Raw genomic sequence first — 18,426 nt, forward strand, 5'->3', positions numbered from 1 at the left:
TGGGTAAATAACTCTGTGCACTCCCCTCATGATTTTATACACCTCCATAAGATCATCTCTTAACCTCTTTTGTTTCAAGTAATAGAGTCGTAGCTTGCCTAATCTCTCTTTAGACTTTACTTTTGAGATGAAAGAATGGGTCGACTGGGCTTGAATTCACTGGAATTTAGAAGGATGAGAGGGGATCTTATAGAAACATATAAAATTCTTAAATGATTTGACAGGCTAAAGGAATCATGGGATATGGGGAAAAAGCAGGGACGGGGTACTGATTTTAGATGATCAGCCATGATCATATTGAATGGTGGTGCTGGCTCAAAAGGCCAAATGGCTTACTCCTGCACCCATTTTTCTATGTTTACATGATGGACGCAGGCTCTTCGGCCCACTGAATCCGCACCGACCAGCAATCACTCCACACACTGGCACTATCCTGCACATAAAGGACAATTTACAATTTACAGAATCAAATTAGCCTACAAACCTGTATGTCTTTATAGTGTAGGAGGATACCGGAGCATCCAGAGAAAACCCACACAGTCACAGGGAGAATGTACAAACTCAGACAGCCCACGTAATGAGGATCAAACCTGGGTCTCTGGCACTGCACCATTATGTCGCCCTCTCCCTATAGCTCAGGCCCTGGAGTCCTGGTAACATCCTTCTAAATTTTCTCTGCACTCTTTCCAGCTTAATGACATCCTTCCTATTGCAGGGTAACCAAAACTGAATACGATGCTCCAAATGTGGCTTCATCAATGTCTTGTACAACTGTAACTTAATGTCCTAACTTCTATACTCAATGCCTGACTGATGAAGGCCAATGTACCAAAGCCTTCTTTACCACCTTATCTACCATTTTCGGGGAACTGTGTACCTGTACTCCTAGATCTCTCTGCTCTACAACAACCTGCATTTTTAAACAAAGAAAACGCATTAAACATTTTTTTTTAGTATTCATGTTTATTTATTTTCAGTACCAAGTCAGTACCTTATGAATCTGCTATGGACAGCTTAAGTACACAACTGATGTCTTAAAAGGCGCTATTAAGCACTTCATTATATTTTGTATTCTGTAATAAAATTCAAAACCCCATCTGATTTTGCAACTATTAAAATAGGATTAAAATTAATTCCTGCTTGCATGTATTTATTTCTGTAATCTTGACTAGCCTTACTCAATTCCTCCAGCTCAGGCATCTTAAGAATTCCAAATGTCCTCTGTCACATATTATAAACATGCCCTCAGGTGTCTAGGCTCCTAAATCTCAATTCCATTCCAAAGTGGAAAATGGTTCCTCTACCTGCATCTTTAACAACCTCAGTCTGCTTAATATCCAAGTTAATATCAATTTATATGACTCACGGTTATGTTTTGGATATGTTCCTGAAGTATCTTGTGAAGATAAAGGGATCGGGGCCAAGATCAACCCAACTTCCACCGTTAAGTTGCTATGTATACAAAGCACTTTAATAGGAATCTGACAGACAACTCTTTCACACATGGGGCGATACATATATGAAATGAAATGCCAGAGGAAGTGGGTTGAGGTAGGTACAAATAACATTTGAAAGATATTTACATAGGTACATGGGTAGGAAAGGTTTAGATGGATATGGGTCAAATGCAGGAAAATGGAACTAACTTAGATGGGCATCTTGTCGGCATAGACGAGTTGGACCAAGAGGCCTGTTGCTGTGCTGTTGCTGATATGCATTGTAAGTCAGGCTTTGACTTGCAACGCATATCTGTGGAGGCCAATTTCAATTATTGTTGACTTTCACTGAAGCATGAACAAATAGGCCTTATTAAACATAACATTCACAAAACAAACCTATCTTTGCTGAAGAACACTACCCTTTGACCATACAATTCTACATCAAGACTCTGGGAAAGGTGGATAATTTAACATATCTCAGGAGTCATCTTTCAGTGAATGTAAAAATCAATGACAAAATTCACCATCACCTTAGAAACAAGGAACAGCAGATGCTGTTTTACAAAAGAAGAGACAAAGAGCTGGCGTAACCATGTGGGTCAGGCAGCATCTACTGAGAACATGGACAGATGTCATTTCAGGCTCGTTTCAGTCTGAAGAAGGGTCCTGACTGAACCATCATCTATCCATGTGTAGGAAAGAATTGCAGATGCTGGTTTAAATTGAAGGTAGACACATAATCCTGGAGTAATACAGCAGGACAGGCAGCATCTCTGGAGAGAAGGAATGGGTGACGTTTGGTGCCGAGACCCTTCTTCAAACGATCAGTTATGGCAAAAGACTGGATAGGTACCGAAATTGTCTGCAAAATCCCCAGATCCACTGACAGAAAAGGCAAACAACTGTTAATATCATCTCCAAGTCTGACATTCTAGCTTTGGGGGTCTAACTACTATGTTAGCTCTGATGGATAGGCTATGTTTTCACATCCTGACAACATACTCCCAAAAAGAGCACTTTATTCAGAAGTTTATAACTGGGCAGACATGAAAATGTCTCCTTGAAAAATTCTAATATTTACTCCACGACTGGGAGGCAAGCCTTGGCCTTCAAAATGAATGAATGCATTAAAACGATCTGTTGAGAGTAGACACAGGCCCTGCACAAATGGTGGGTGGATCGCAACATGTCTAACTACCCACCCCGCCTCCCTTGTCGAATACCTGACTTCATCTGGCAGAGTTTGCAAATTGCACATTAGCCTCATCTGCCACCTCACAATCCATTTAGAGTGAAAGTACATCATCCTCAATCCCAAGAGACTACCAAAGAGAAGACTAAATAAACCTCAGTTTTTGTAAGGTGCAGCCACCGACATTCTGTATACACCACACCTATTTGGTCAAGCCAAAATACATCTAATTGAGTACCCTTTTCTCCAGAGATGCTGCCTGACCCGCTCTGTTACTCCAGCTTCTTGGGTCTATCTTCGTTGTAACTATAGTTTTACCTATATCGTGCTTCATTTGATGCATTTATGAATACCTTTTATGCTTGATTATGCCTTTAAAAACTTACAGACGGTTTATCAGTTATGGGCTGGATATCCGGCAATCTATTTCAAAGAACATCACTGGCCACTGTTTGTACTGTGACAGATATATTTTTAAAAAAACGGGATAAAAAAAGGTACACTTCAGCCATGACTTCCTGTGGCGCATTTCGGAGCAGCTTTGAAGAATGTTAAATCACTTAGAGCTCCCCTATGGGGTGGGATACGCTATTGCGCAATCTGGGATAGTTTATTTTAAAAAGGGAGCGTGGTTTGTCTTAACTCTGGACACTGCAACTGCTGCTGACCCCAGCGATAAAGGTAATTGTGTGTGTGGTGTGGGGGTCAAATCTCAAAGTAAAACACAATAGGGAAACTAAAATCTATTCCACCCAAGGGCGTATATAATAAGATGTATGAAGTGGACAGGTAATAATCCAGCTGTATAAATTAATCTTTGTCCCACACAAGGCGTGCACCCCAAAAAAAAATCCATCGCCCATCCGGGTTCCTTTGTAGAAGACATTGCCGTGCAACCGAACTTGATGCGAGCCCGCTAGATTATTAGATTGACAGTCGCCCCGGCCAATCGCATGGCCTGTCTGTCGCCATTACACTACGTAACGGAATGTCAGTTGTACCTTCCCACCAATCAGCATCGAGCGTTCCGGGAGGGGCGGGATCACAAGGGGGGCCGGATGTGAAGCCATCAAGTTAGTCGGAGCAGGCGCACAGAAGTTAATGGTTCGGGTGGACTAATATTCGCGGGGCCTAGTGTGTGTGAGAGAGGCGCGGGGGCTTTCGCTGGTAGTAGCTGAAGTCAAACTTTACCACCAGAAAAGACTCAAACACAAAAAAAATTAATAATAAAACGCAGCTTCTACTTAGACTCAGAGGCGCCCGACACGGTAAGGATAGAGCGCGAAGAATATGCAGAATGAAGTGATAGCGGAGAACCGAGCGCTGGACACGATGACAGACGGCTTTGAGGACGAGATAGATTCTGTGACCGCTGCCGTCAGCACTAAAGTTCGTATTTTAGAGCCGACTCCCGGAGATCGCCTGGATTTCAAACTGGCTGTGCTCTCTGGGAGCGAAGAGGATGAGGTTTCTGAGGTAAAGTGACCCCTTGCTTCACGTCGCCACTCAACGACACCCGCTCTTTACTCTATCATTTTGAGGGGTTAAATCTCCCCCTCCCAACCGTACTCCCTCCCCACCATTTCCCCTCCATCCAAGAGTAGGCCCGAGGGCTGTGCATCAATGGCGGTGCGCACAAATCCGGGCCTAAATTTGTAGTATGAAGCCGAGGCTCGATCGCGGAGCTGGGAGAAGCGCTAGGCCAAGGTGGGGGTTGGGGTTTGGTTTTTGGTGAGGGGAGGGAGGGTGGAAAGAGGAGCCAAAGGGCCGATTACGCCTGCGCGGCGGCCTCTCTTGCTCCTGGGATGTGTAGTTTAAAAGGTGACTTGGAGTTTGAAAGGGAATTGTAGGAGAAGCAAGGTTGAACTACAACTCCCAGCTTTCTACACGGTCGTCCTGGCTCCTTGGGGTTTTTTTTTGGAATCAAGAAACTAGTTCAGGCCTGAATTGTCCTGAAGCCTCTAACCTCTTTCGAATTACAATCAACGTAGGTACAATCAACAAAAGCCGCTGCATTTGACACTTCCTACAATGGGATCGCATTAATTATGATATCATTTTCTACACAATATATTTACTCATTAAAATTTCAGTCCCATTTTCTGTGAATGTGTTTCGCCTGCGTATGTCCGACTACAGACGAAGTTGGAAGGTACCATATTATTCCCTTTTACGTTAGGAAGCGTCGAACATAAGGAACTATGTATGGTAGGCCTACAACCATTGAATGGTATCCCTGCCTACACAAATCTAGTCTTGAGGGTTTCGTCACATGGTGTAAGCTCATAGAACGGATATGATTGTAGTTCATCTCAATTACGGTTCCAGATTGATTTTGATGCATTACCAGATGAGCTGACGGGCCTGGTTTCGCCGAAATGCGGAGAGATGATGCTTGCTATGTTGATGTATGACTATTGGAACAAGTAGACCAATTGGCAAAAAAAATCCCGGTTCTATTTTTTTCATATTTTAGTTTAGGGTGCAGGGAGGGGAGATTTTAACAGTATTTACTTTTTGCTTTAAGTTTGTTTGTCAATACAGCAACGTGATGCAGTGTTTTTGCACATTTTATGTAGAGAAACCAAATTATCAAAATCTTCAGTGAGGTATTAGGGCAAATAGAAATATTAGATATCTTAAGATCGAGGTAAAGAATTACTGGAGTATGTCATGGTTAACATATGGATCTTTATAATGGCCTGGGGTTAGAATTAACAGATTTTGGTGCTGAAAAGGAAAGATGGTGGTTTTAAAGTGTTCAGAATTAAGCTGAATAAATGTTTATTATCACATTCTTGGCTGATTTGATCTAATGTACTGAAACTGGGTGGTGGGCAAGGAAGACACAATTAATTTATTCTGGATTGACATTGGATTATGTATTGTTCTTGAAGTATCGAAACGTAAAGGTAAGTTGTGCAGAAATGATCTGCTGGTTAGGATTACAAGATTATGTTTGTCAGTAAAATTTGGTTGGAGTTTTGCCATGTTTTAATTGTATCAACTAATAGCATGATCATCATTTCTGTGGCTTAAATTTTGCTTTACCAAACTGGTTTAATCTTTGCAAGGAAGAAACTAGTTGGAATTCTTTGGTTGACCGATTTGTTACTTGGCAGGGTGGCCAAATGGAGCACTAGGTTGATCTGGCTTCTTTATATCAAGAACTCAATCCTCCTCAAATTCTGCATTGACTGGCTCCTCATATTTGTATTGTTGTGGTTCTACAGGCATGGTTCTATTCAGACACTCCTTCACTTCCTACAACTTCCCAAGTTCCACGTGTAAGCTTGGGTTCCCAACATATGATGGTTCACCTCTAGTTGGCATTTTGGTTGAAACCATCACTTTTATCACCAAACCTTCTCTCCCAGTCTCTTAGCTGGATTTTTTTCTCTCCCATGTGTTCCATGCAAAAATGATTCTCATGATCCCTGATTTCTATTGTAGTTCTGCCCATCCTTCCAGGTTTTTGTCCATGAGACTTAACTTTATATTCTTTAACTCCTTTCCTTTGAATTTCACAACATCCATTCCTGGTTCATGTAACCTAGGCTCGCTTGCTAATTACTTTATCTTAAATGATGTATTTGTTTCTTGCAGATTGACCATCAGTTTTATTTTTATCTGGGGAGCAAAAAAAACATCCACAATCTCTGCCCTTGCAAAGGAAATCCCTTTCATCACCCAAGTTGTTAAAAGTATTGTTGTATCCCTGACTTGCATCTAACATATTTGTGGTCATATTTTTTCAATTTTGTACCAGCTGTGTTTCATTTGGTGACACTCTTACTTCAGACTCGGAGAATCATGCATGGCTTCAACAGTGGATGAGAGAAGGTTTGTTGATTTAATTCCCAGGGAGAAGGGTTCCCCTGTGAGGAAAGGTTGGAAAAAGTTGGCTGTATATTTATTGGAGTTCAGAAGATTCTGATTGTTTTTCAAACAAAAGATTCTGTGAAGATTGCCAGCAATGATGCTGTGAGTATTTTCACTTCTGGGGGAAACTAGATCTAAGTGATAGTTTTAGAATTTGGGGTCGCCCAAAGGGATTTCTTTTGAGAGCTGCATGGTTGGCATTGCTGTCTTCTGGATAAAGATTTAAAATAAAGTATGTTTTGCATGAGCTCATGAAGAATTCTGTCTTCCTGGGTAGATATATACCTCCCATATTTGTTCTGTCCTGTGACATACGTCACTAAAACTAAAAAATATATTACCGTATGGTTGCTGGCAGGAACTTGCTTAATGCAAGTTAGCTGTCATGTTTTCAGCATTACAATAGTGCTGGTATTTCAAAGTACTCTATTGGTTGTAATATGTTGATGTCCTAAGGTGCTTTTTGTTGAATGTTTTAATCTTTACACGTTAAGCAGCTCTAATCAATGTCGAAATGGACACGTTACAATTACAATGTAATCCAACTTCAGCCTTCCTACAGTCAATCATATCATCTTTTTCCAACTCTTCACTAATTTTGCTCAGTCTTCTTGGCTCTGGGAGCATCATACCCAGTGCTTTTCCAGATTATAGCTTTATCAGCTAAAGTATTATCATTGGAGTCTTCTGCAAATTGTCCTTGGTCATCTCTTTCTCGTAAATACACTAATTGGGAACTATTTGAAGAGGGAATTCCATATATGTATTCCGTGTATGCAGGGTCTTGTGTTCAACATCTCTAGTCCCTTTACTGGTTGATTTGAGGTGCAATTCCTCCTTTGGATTTGTTGCAATTTCCTTCATTTGCATATTGGGAAAATCAAAATTATTATCTTTATTTCCTGTTACAACTTGGAACTCTTACTATTGATTTTCTGCACAGACCTTAATCAAGCAGTTTTATCATATTCTTTAACACTGAAAAACATTTCTGACTCCCATAATCCTCTTCATTACAAAGACTCTCTATCTTTATGACAGTGGTTCTCTCTGTCACCGCTACAGCTCACTGTTGCCGAAAGGGTCCTTTAAACACTAATGTTCCAGTGCTCTGCAGACCGTCCTCCCATTGTTGACGCTGTATGAGCTTCAGCTTTTTCTTGCCCTTTTCAGTTTTTCTCTAGAAAATCATGCCTTTACTCTTGCCATGCTACAGTGGCCTCTAGTGCTTCCAATGTCTTTAAATCCAAACTCTCATCTAAATATTTTTCTTAATTAAGTACTTGGAATGTTTTCTAGATTTGTTTCCTTTAGCACTGAAGAATTCTAGCTCTGATGCGTCTACCTTTGATTTTTCCTGCATCTGCAGTTCTTTCTTAAACGTATATTTTTGCTTCCATTGCTTTGGTCTTGAGCTGCCTCGCTTGTGGTTTTCGGTCCCATACATTAAAATTTTTCTCTGGCTGAGTCTATCTTATTGATAAAAATTTTGAACACTTCCCAATATCTTTTTAATGAAGATTCCTTTTGAATCTTTTGTGAAGACCTTAATATATGTTTTATGTTAGTTGTGCAAAAATAATTGAACTTTGTTGCTTCCAGCAGTTGGGCTGTGAGTAGCAGCAGAAACACTGACCAACTGTATTAATCTAGTAATACAGTGCAAAAACAGGCTCTTCGGCTCACCGACTCCACGTCCAACAACAATCATCCTTACGCTTGTTCTATATTATCCCACACAATAGGGGCAATTTACAGAGGCCAATTAAACTACATACCTGCATCTCTTTAATTTTCCATCTCTGTATAATTGTATTCTTATATTCGAAGAGTAACGCAAGATAGAAGCGGGTCCTACGTCTCAATTTATCCATGCCGAACCAGGTGCCCATCTAACCAAATTTGTTTGGGTTAGGCCCATATCCCTCTAAACCTTTCCTATTCATGTACATGTCCAAATGTCTTTTAAATGTTGTTGCGCCTCTCTTGAGCATTTTTTAATGGTAGAATCTGTATTTTTCGGTGCATTATCGATGACATAATTTTTGTCATGTGACCTTAATTCTGGAATTCAGTTGCTAGATTAAATTGCTCATTTTTAAGAGCCTCATTAAATTATTTTTTTGATCACTTGGTTTATTGTTTCCCTGCTTTTGTTCACCCTATCCTGAATGGCAATCCTTTCTGTCACTGTTCTAGATTTTCCTCCTTGACTCTCTGCTTTTCAACTCCTCTTTCAGACTCCTTAAAATCGTCACTTTTGAAAAATTTGAAAGATTACCTATCCTAATGTCTCTTCCTTTGGCGTTAGTCTGGAGTACAGTTTTGACTTTTTTTAATTTTAACTGTAAAGATTTATTGTATTATGCAATTGTTTCTGGCAAAGACATCAATATGTTAAGGTTATTCATGTTCATCTTGGTGCCGATTGAAGCTTAGAATTACTCTTCCCCTTTTAAAATATCAATTGGTACGGTTTTCTTGAAATGCTGTTTATTATGAGTAGTAAAGATTTTCCAAGTAAACAAAGTACTCTCCTGATGCTTAATAAGAGCATCATACATCTAGGTCGCTGATGATGGAAAGATTGGCAGTGTGACAAGTACAATACATTCATAAAATTACAAAGAAACAGTGAAAGATTAAGTGAGGAGGCAGATGAATTTCGACATAATTATGGGCCAAAATGAAATAACTTGAAGATGGTGAAAAGCTTGGACCTTTGGAGGCCCATGAACATTTTGTAGTCATGTGCACAGTGGCCAAAATGTCCAACTTAGATTTCAAAGAAAATGAAAGTGGCCAAATGTATTGTTAGACTTCCAAGTTGTGTAGCAAGCTTTAATGTGGTTAATCCAAATCTTGAGGATTGTGTGTAGCCTGGGAATCCTGCAGTAAGATCTATTTGGATTTACATAAATATAGTCTAGATTCATCAGAATATTACCAGACTACAAGGATTGGATTATCAGGAGACATTACCGAAATCAGTCTGTTCTTTAAAACAAATAGTCTAAAAAAAGTGGCTTTTTTTCCTGTTTGTTTTGAAATAAATTAATAGGTATAGGAGAAACATTTCCCAAGTGAACCTGAGACAAGTTCCCATATAAGAAAGAGGCCATTCTAAAGGGGTTAGAAAATACTTAAGATAGACATGAAAAGCTGGAGTAACTCAGCGGGACAGGCAGCATCTCTGGATATACATTTTTGTGTCTATCTTTGGTTTAAACCAGCATCTGCAGTTCTTTCCTGCAGATTTAGAAAATACTTATGAAAAAAATTCTGTCTAATTTAGTTTCAAATATCAATAGACAATCGGTGCAGGATTAGGCTATTTGGCCGTTCGAACCAACACCGCCATTCAACGTGATCATAGCTGATCACAGTAAGATATCAATAGACAATAGGTGCAGGAGCAGGCCATTTGGCCCTTCGAGCCAGTGTGATCATGGCTGATCATCCCCAATCAGTACCCCGTTCCTGGCTTCTCCCCATATCCCCTGACTCTGCTATTGTTAAGAGCCCTATCTAGCTCTCTCTCGAAAGCATCCAGAGAACCGTCCTCCACCGCCCTCTAAGCCAGAGAATTCCACAGACTCACCACTCTCTGTGAGAAAAAGTGTTTCCTCATCTCTGTTCTAAATGGCTTACTCCTTATTCTTAAACTGTGGCCCCTGGTTCTGGACTCCCCCAACATTGGGAACATGTTTCCTGCCTCTAGCGTGTCCAAGCCCTTAACAATCTTATATGTTTCAATGAGAAACCCTCTCATCCTTCTCAACTCCAGAGTGTACAAGCCCAGCTGCCCCATTCTCTCAGCATATGACAGTCCTGCCATCCCGGGAATTAATCTTGTAAACCTACGCTGCACTCCCTCAATAGCAAGAATGGCCTTCCTGAAATTAAGGGACCAAAACTGCACACAATACTCCAGGTCTGGTCTCACTAGGGCTCTGTACAACTGCAGAAGGACCTCTTTGCTCCTATATTCGATTCCTCTTGTTATAAAGGCCAACATGCCATTCGCTTTCATCACTGCCTGCTAAACCTGCATGCTTACTTTCATAGACTGATGTACAAGGACCCCCAGATCTCGTTGTACTTCCCCTTTTCCCAACTTGACGCCATTTAGATAGTAATCTGCCTTCCTGTTTTTGCTACCAAAGTGGATAACTTCACATTTATCCGCATTAAACTTCATCTGCCATGCATCTGCCCACTCCCCCAACCTGTCCAAGTCACCCTGCATTCTCATAGCATCCTCCTCAGAGTTCACACTGCCACCCAGCTTTGTGTCATCTGCAAATTTGCTAATGTTACTTTGAATCCCTTCATCCAAATCATTGTAAATAGCTTTGGTCCAAGCACCGTGCTTTGCGGTACCCCACTTGTCACTGCCTGCCATTCTGAAAGGGACCCGTTAATCCCTACTCTTTGTTTCCTGTCTGCCAACCACTTCTCTATTCATGTCAGCACTCTCTCCATGTCAGCATATCGCAGTATAAGATTTGGCATATATTGAAATGGTATGAATGAATGAAGTTGGAGTGCATATTATTGAATGGCAGATCAGATATGTGCGCAGTGCCTCCAAAACTCAACATTTTTTTTTCCTTAAATAGAATCCCAAATTTCCTGGAATTTGATGGTATTTCCTGAAATTTTCAAAAATGCTTCATTTGTTGTTTTTTTGTGTTAACAAAACGAAGAAGAACCTCCCCCCCTCTTCTCCCCCCCCCCCCCCTTCTCCCCCCCCCTCTTCTCCCCCCCCCCTCCCTCCTCCGCCCCCCCTCTTCTCCCCCCCCTTCTCCCCCCCCCTCTCCTCCCCCCCCTCTTTCTCCCCCCCCCTCTTCTCCCCCCCCCTCTTCTCCCCCCCCCCTCCCCCCCTCTCTCCCCCCCCCTCTTCCCCCCCCCTCTTCTCCCCCCCCTCTTCTCTCCCCCCCCGCTTCTCTCCCCCCCCTCTTCTCCCCCCCCCCTCTTCTTCCCCCCCTCCTCCCCCCCCTCTTCTCCCCCCCCTCTTCTCCCCCCCCCTCTTCTCTCCCCCCCTCTTCTCCCCCCCCTCTTCTCCCCCCCCCCTCTTCTCCCCCCCCTCTCTCCCCCCCCTCTTCTCCTCCCCCCCCTCTTCTCCCCCCCCCCTCTCTCTCCCCCCCCTCTTCTCCCCCCCCTCCTCCTCCCCCCTCCCCCCCCCCTCTTCTCCCCCCCCTCTTCTCCCCCCCCCTTCTTCTCCCCCCCCCTCTGCTCCTCCCCCCCCTCTTCTCCCCCCCCTCTTCTCCCCCCCCTCTTCTCCCCCCCCTCTTCTCCCCCCCCCTCTTCTCCCCCCCCTCTTCTCTCCCCCCCTCTTCTCCCCCCCCTCTTCTCCCCCCCCTCTCTCCCCCCCCTCTTCTCCCCCCCCTCTTCTCCCCCCCCTCTTCTCCCCCCCCTCTTCTCCCCCCCCTCTTCTCCCCCCCCCCCTCTTCTCCCCCCCGCCCTCTTCTCCCCCCCCCGTCTTCTCCCCCCCCTCTTCTCCCCCCCCTCTTCTCCCCCCCCTCTTCTCCCCCCCCTCTTCTCCCCCCCCCTCTCTTCTCCCCCCCCCCTCTTCTCCCCCCCCTCTTCTCCCCCCCCTCTTCTCCCCCCCCTCTTCTCCCCCCCCTCTTCTCCCCCCCCTCTTCTCCCCCCCCCCTTCCCCCCCCCCCCTCTTCTCCCCCCCTCTTTCCTCCCCCCCCCTTCTCCCCCCCCTCTTCTCCCCCCCCCCTCTTCTCCCCCCCTCCTCCCCCCCTCTTCTCCCCCCCCTCTTCTCCCCCCCCTCTTCTCCCCCCCCTCTTCTCCCCCCCCTCTTCTCTCCCCCCCCCTCTTCTCCCCCCCCCTCCCCCCCTCCCCCCCCCCTCTTCTCCCCCCCCTCTTCTCTCCCCCCCCCTCTTCTCCCCCCCCCTTCTTCTCCCCCCCCCTCTTCTCCCCCCCCCCTTCTCTCCCCCCCCCCTTCTCCCCCCCCTCCTTCTCCCCCCCCCCCCCGTCTCCCCCCCCCCCTTCTCCCCCCCCCCCCTTCTCCCCCCCCCCCTTCTCCCCCCCCCCCTTCTCCCCCCCCCCCTTCCCCCCCCCCCTTCTCCCCCCCCCCTTCTCCCCCCCCCCCTTCCCTGCTCCCCCCCCCCCCCCCCCCCCCCTTCTCCCCCCCCCCCCCCTCCCCCCCCCCCCCTCCTCCCCCCCCCCCCTCCCCCACCCCCCCCCCCCCCCCCCCTCCCCCCCCCCCCCCCCCCCCCCCCCCCCCCCCCCCCCCCCCCCTCTCCCCCCCCCCCCTTCCCCCCCCCCCCCCCACCCCCCCCCCCCCCCCTCCCCCCCCCCCCCCCCCTTCCCCCCCCCCCCCTCTCCCCCCCCCCCCCCCCCCCCCACTCTCTCGGTACCCGTGTTTCGTCAATATACCACCTCCACCCGTAACACCCTCCCCCCCCCCCCCCCCCTCTTCTCCCCCCCCCCCCTTCTCCTTCTCCCCCCCCCCCCCTCTTCTCCCCCCCCCCCCCCCCCTCTTCTCCCCCCCCCCCCCCTCTCTTCTCCCCCCCCCTGTCCCCTAAGTTACTCCAGCTTTATGTCTATCTTCAAATTCAAGAGTTAAATAAAAAACACATAGTGCTGGAGGAACTCAGCGGGCTAGGCGGCATCTGTGGAGGGAATGAATTAGGAGTTGTTTTGGGCCAGGGTTCTTCTTCAATAGGAAGGAACTGCAGATCAGACATGATATTCTTCCAATTTAAATCTGAATTCCGATTTTTTTGTTTTTGTTTTTCTATTTGTCAATTTTTTGTGCCCGATTATTTGGTGGCCAATCAACCGCTGTCTCCAAGTGGGTTGCGTCCAATCACCAACTAGCTTTCCTTAAAATTCTCATCCAATCAACAAATCGGTCTCCTCCCATCCAATCAGCCACTGTCTCCAAGGGCATTGTGTCCAATCACATAATGCGCTGTAACTCGGCGGCCAATCAGGCGCAGTCTCCGAAGGGCGTTGCGACCAATCACCGAACTGTTTCCCTCACCAAGCAGACGATGGCTGCAACCAACACACAGAGAGAGAGATGTAAGAAAGCAGCTATGACATATAACACACAATAAACTGTATTACAAATACACAATAAACAACTTATGCATTCTTGAACTCTTACATGGGTATGACCGCAAATTAAAAAAAAAAAAAAATTCAGCAAAATGGCACCGCGTAAAAATACTGATTCCCTCAGCAAAATACTGATTTTCAGGTACTAGAATACTGAAATGCTCTGACAAAATTTGGCAGCTCTGCGTAAGCCATTTAGAACGGAGTTGAGGAAAAACTTTTACACAGAGAGTTGTGAGTCTGAAATTCTCTGCCTCAGGGCGGTGGAGGCTGGTTCTCTGGATGCTTTCAAGACAGAGCTAGACAGTTCTTAAATATAATGACGTCAAGTGATATGGGGAGAAGGCAGGAATGGGGTACTGATTGTGGATGAACAGCCATGATCACATTAAATGGTGGTGCTGGCTCGTGGGGCCGAATGGCCTACTCCTGCATCTATTGTCTATATTGTCAAATTGAAATCGTATTATAAACAATTTGACCAGCGTAGTGCAATAATGCCCCCAAATTTATCAATGTTGTATCCAATTTGATTTAATGAAAAAAACCACAATACTACCAATACAATGATAGGAAAGATGTAAAGCAACATGGGCCTAATAATACAGGCAAATGAGGCTAGCTCAGTTAAGCATCTAGATCAATGTGGATGAGTTGGGCCGAAGGGCATTTCAGTCCCATGTAACTCGCTAACTGAATCTGGATGTATGCCTAAACTGTCACTTGGTGCATGTAAATATCTCTATTCTAATACTACAACAGTGCATGTTACAATAGTTTTTCTTCCCACCACTTCTCCAAGTAGTCATGTGACAAAATAGTTGGGTGTAGTGCAAAGCTGTTTAGCAAAATTGAACATTTGAATCTTGCTCAAGCATGCATACTGTTCAAGGGTCGGAACATTAAGCAATTTTACATTCTGTAATGATTTCACCAAAGTGGCAAATATTATGGTTATTTCTGTTGTAATTGGGATGGCATTTTACCAGAGATGGGAGATTGAATTTAACATTACACATGTTCTTCGGCTGTAACTTTATGCATTATTGGTTCTGTAAAATTTAATTTAAGTATTCTGATTGCAGCCAAATTGGGCCCACCAATTGAATGATTGAATTTTGTTCTGCTGAGGTTCTCTGAGAGAAATGGCCAAGAATAAAGCTCTCTCTTGTACTTCAATGTCTATCCAAGCATAGTATGGTACACCAGTTTGTTGCAGTATTCCAAACAAAACTACAAAAATATATTGTTTCTGTTTTGCAGCCTGAATCTTGGAGTGGAGCTTGAGTTGGTATTGGTTTATTGTTGTCTTGTGACCTGAGCTACAGCAAAAAAAAATTGTTTTGTGTGCTATTCAGTCAAAACATAACATACTGCAGTACAGTCAAGCATTATACAGGTACAAAAGGTACAGTAAAGAGGAAAGATAACCAGTGTGTACCAGAATGTAGTGTTAAAGCTCCAGAGAAACTGCAGATAAAAAAGTGTAAGGGCAATAAAGTGCGCTGGAAGATTGGGTGACACCCATAGTTTATGATGGGTCTGTTCAGTCATCTGATAATAGTGCGGAAGAAGCTGTTTCTGAGTTCGGTGGTATGTGCTTTCAAGCTTTGTATTTTCTGCCTAACAGGATAGAGGAGGAGAGGGCTTGACCAGTTTGTGAGTGGTCCTTGATAATGTAGATTGTTTCTCTGTGTGAATTGTAGATGGAGCTGTGGTGGGGAAAGGTGAACGTAGTGGGTGCGTGGATTGTGTGATGGGCTGGGCAGGATCTGCAACACTGCAGTTTCTTGCGATGTTGGTCAAACCAAGTTGCTTTGCATCCTGATAGGATGGTTTCTATGATATATCCATAGAAATCAGTAAGAGTTGTTGGATATATAGAGGTGTACTTTATTGGCTCTCGTGCCGATGTGGTTGGACTGGATAAAATTATTGAAGATTTATACAAGGGAACTTGAAGTTCTGAATCATCTACACTTCAGTACCATTGATGCTGACTGGGGTGTGTGTGTTTCATTCATCCATTTCGTAAGTCAATGACCAGTTCCTTCATCACATTGAGCAAGACGTTGTGGTCTGGACACCATATTACCAAGCTTTTGATCTCCTTCAGGTACTGTTATCATTCAAGATCCGGCTCACTATGGTGCTGTCATCTCCAAACTTGTAAATGGAGTTTGTGAGCATCCTTGTGGGGCACTGGTGTTGAGAATTACTGTATGGGATGTTTTGTAGCCTATTCTTACTGGTTGTGATCGAAAGCTCAGTAAATTGAGAAACTATTTGCAGAGTGAGTTGCTGACATTGAGGTCTGGAAGTTTGGAGATGAGTTTTGTTTTGATTATAGTGTTGGAAGTTGGAGCTATAATCAATGCACTACAGAGATGAAATGTACTGTGGATCTATTGCGATGCTAGGAAAATTGCAGTGGACAGAGTTGCTTGGGAGGCTGGAGATAATGTGCACCATGACCAGCCTCTTAAACCAGTTAAGGATGGTGGATGTCATAGCTGCGGGATGGTGGTCATTAAGTAAGGCATGCGACCTTGCTATTTTTGGCACTAGGATAATAGTGGTCTTAAAGCAGGTGGAAACCGCAGAATGGAATGGCGAGAGGTTAAAGCAAAATACAAAGTGCTGGAGGAACTCGGGAGGTTAGGCAGCATCTATTAATGGGATGGATAGTTTTGGATTGAGACCATTTTTCAGATAAAGATCACCTCTGGTTCTGTGTGCGTGGCTAGAGACTCCATCCAGGCCAGTTGGTTTCCACATGTTCACGATGGGGGTGGCCAATCTGGCATCTATGACAATAACTGTATTGTGTACAGTGACTACAGGTGCTCCTGAGGCAGTCGGGACAAGCGGTGTCTTTTCACAAACCAGCTTGCCTTCTGCGCAAAGGGAGTATATAATGCTTTGAGCTCGTCTGGAAGGGATGCGTACCAGCAATGCTGCCCAACTTCACTGTGTAGCCTGCTAATGCATGCAACCTATTGTGATCCTATCCAAATGTGAGGATGCTCTTCATTGACTAGCTCTGCATTCAATACGGTCATCCCCACCAAGCTCACCACAAAACTCCACCAGCTAGGCCTCAGCTCGCCGATATGCTATTGGATCCTGAACTTTCTGACGGAGCGACCGCAGGCAGTGAGACTGGGCCCCGCACCTGTCCTCCACAATCACCCTGAGCACCGGCACACCACAGGGCTGTGTACTAAGCCCCATGCTCTACTCCCTCTTAACTCACGACTGTGTTCCTGCATTCGACACCAACACCACGTGAAGTTTGCTGACGACACAACAGTGATTGGGCTGATCACCAACGGTGATGAAACAAAATACAGAGCGGAGGTGCAGAACCTGGCGGACTGGTGCGCACGTAACAACTTGTCACTCAACACCTCCAAGACCAAGGAGCTGATTATTGAATTCAGGAGGTCCCATAATGGAGAATACGCCCCAATCTCCATTTACGGGGAAAGTGTGGAGAGAGTGTCCAGCTTTAAGTTTCTGGGCACTCACATTTCAGAGGACCTCACATGGTCCACCAACACCGCTGCGCTGGTCAAGAAGGCACAGCAATGACTGTTTTTCCTGAGGACATTAAAAAAGACTGGTCTGCCCCAACAGCTGCTGACAATGTTCTACTGCTGCACCACAGAGAGCATATTAACGTATTGCATCTCTGTATGGTATCTCAGCTGCACGGAGGCGGAGAGGAGAGCTCTTCAGCGCGTCGTCCACAGAGTGCAGAGGATCATTGGGACACAGCTACCAGCCTTGGAGGGCATCTTCCACACATGGTGCCTCAGGAAGGCCGTCAGCATCCATAAAGACTAATCACACCCTTGTAACGGACAATTTGAACTACTTCCCTCCGGCAGACGTTACAAGGCCTTCTACGCCCGAACCTCGAGACTCAGAAACAGCTTTATTCCCAGAGCTATAGCGGCTCTGAACCGGCCCTGCTGAGTGCCCCCCACCTCCCCCAGACTGTCTCCCACGGATGGTCACGTCACACAGCTTATTTATTTATTTTACTTTTCTTTTACATCGGTTGGAAGCTGCATACTAAATCTCGTTGCACTGACGTGCAATGACAATAAAATATATTATTATTATTATATTATTATGTGAGTTTATCAAGTGAGCTAAACTAATCATCTGAAACATACTTGCTGGTGACGTCATGGAGAATTGTTTTTTGTGGTTCTCATTGAAGGTCAGCTTGTCTCTGATTTCCATGTTCGTATGTTCAAGAGCAGAAGTCAGCGATGAGTCGGAGGCCTGATGTCAGCACAGCCAAGTTGAAAGGCTAAAATGCACTTCAGAAACAGTAACATGTAGAACAGAACTCTTAATTTTGAATGGGATTGCCAATTGTGATTGAAACTATTTGATTTTCCTCAGTTTACCTAAATTTAAAAATGGTTTCAAATTGTACTTTTAAGTGCATTAAAAATCTGTCCATATAAGCTGTTGAGCTGTCTAAATGCCAATCGGACTGCCCAGAGGCTTTGCATCAGGATTTTCTGCCCGAGACCTTTTTACTGCTCGGGATGGTGTTGGCAGAGAATTCTCGAGCTTGATTGGACTTGTGGAACTGCAGAGAATAAGTTGCTGTGGGAATAGTATGCAGAGTGAGAACAGGTGGCAAGCCAGATCAAATACAACACAGCCAATTTTTTAAGATCATTTGGCATTTCATTTATTTAATACATTTACCCCACTGAATTTTGTTTTCTCTTGAACAGATTGTGAATTTATTTTTTTTGGTTCAGTTTTGTTTCTTTGAGCTCCTCTTTAAAGGAAAAAAAAATCCAG

At 44.8% G+C, this 18,426-nt stretch overlaps 2 protein-coding genes across 8 annotated transcripts in view; one reads left to right on the forward strand and one right to left on the reverse strand.

Annotated features, from left to right (window-relative positions):
• The window catches only part of pfdn1 (prefoldin subunit 1), a 374,815-nt gene that overhangs the window by 278,734 nt on the left and 77,655 nt on the right, over nt 1–18,426 (reverse strand). The gene's annotated exons all lie outside the window — the stretch shown is intronic.
• Nucleotides 3,681–18,426, forward strand: part of ankhd1 (ankyrin repeat and KH domain containing 1) — a 145,481-nt gene continuing 130,735 nt past the window's right edge. For 3 of the 7 annotated variants that reach the window (XM_055643106.1, XM_055643107.1, XM_055643109.1), the window contains exon 1: nt 3,681–4,107. In XM_055643106.1, the coding sequence (XP_055499081.1) occupies nt 3,922–4,107 (186 nt within the window). In that variant the 5' untranslated portion in view covers nt 3,681–3,921. The remainder of the gene's footprint in view (nt 4,108–18,426) is intronic. The other 4 variants (XM_055643110.1, XM_055643108.1, XM_055643112.1 and 1 more) reach the window with 2 other exon arrangements.

Source organism: Leucoraja erinacea, chromosome 11 (genome assembly GCF_028641065.1).
Source record: "Leucoraja erinacea ecotype New England chromosome 11, Leri_hhj_1, whole genome shotgun sequence".
Taxonomy (NCBI): Eukaryota; Metazoa; Chordata; class Chondrichthyes; order Rajiformes; family Rajidae; genus Leucoraja; species Leucoraja erinaceus.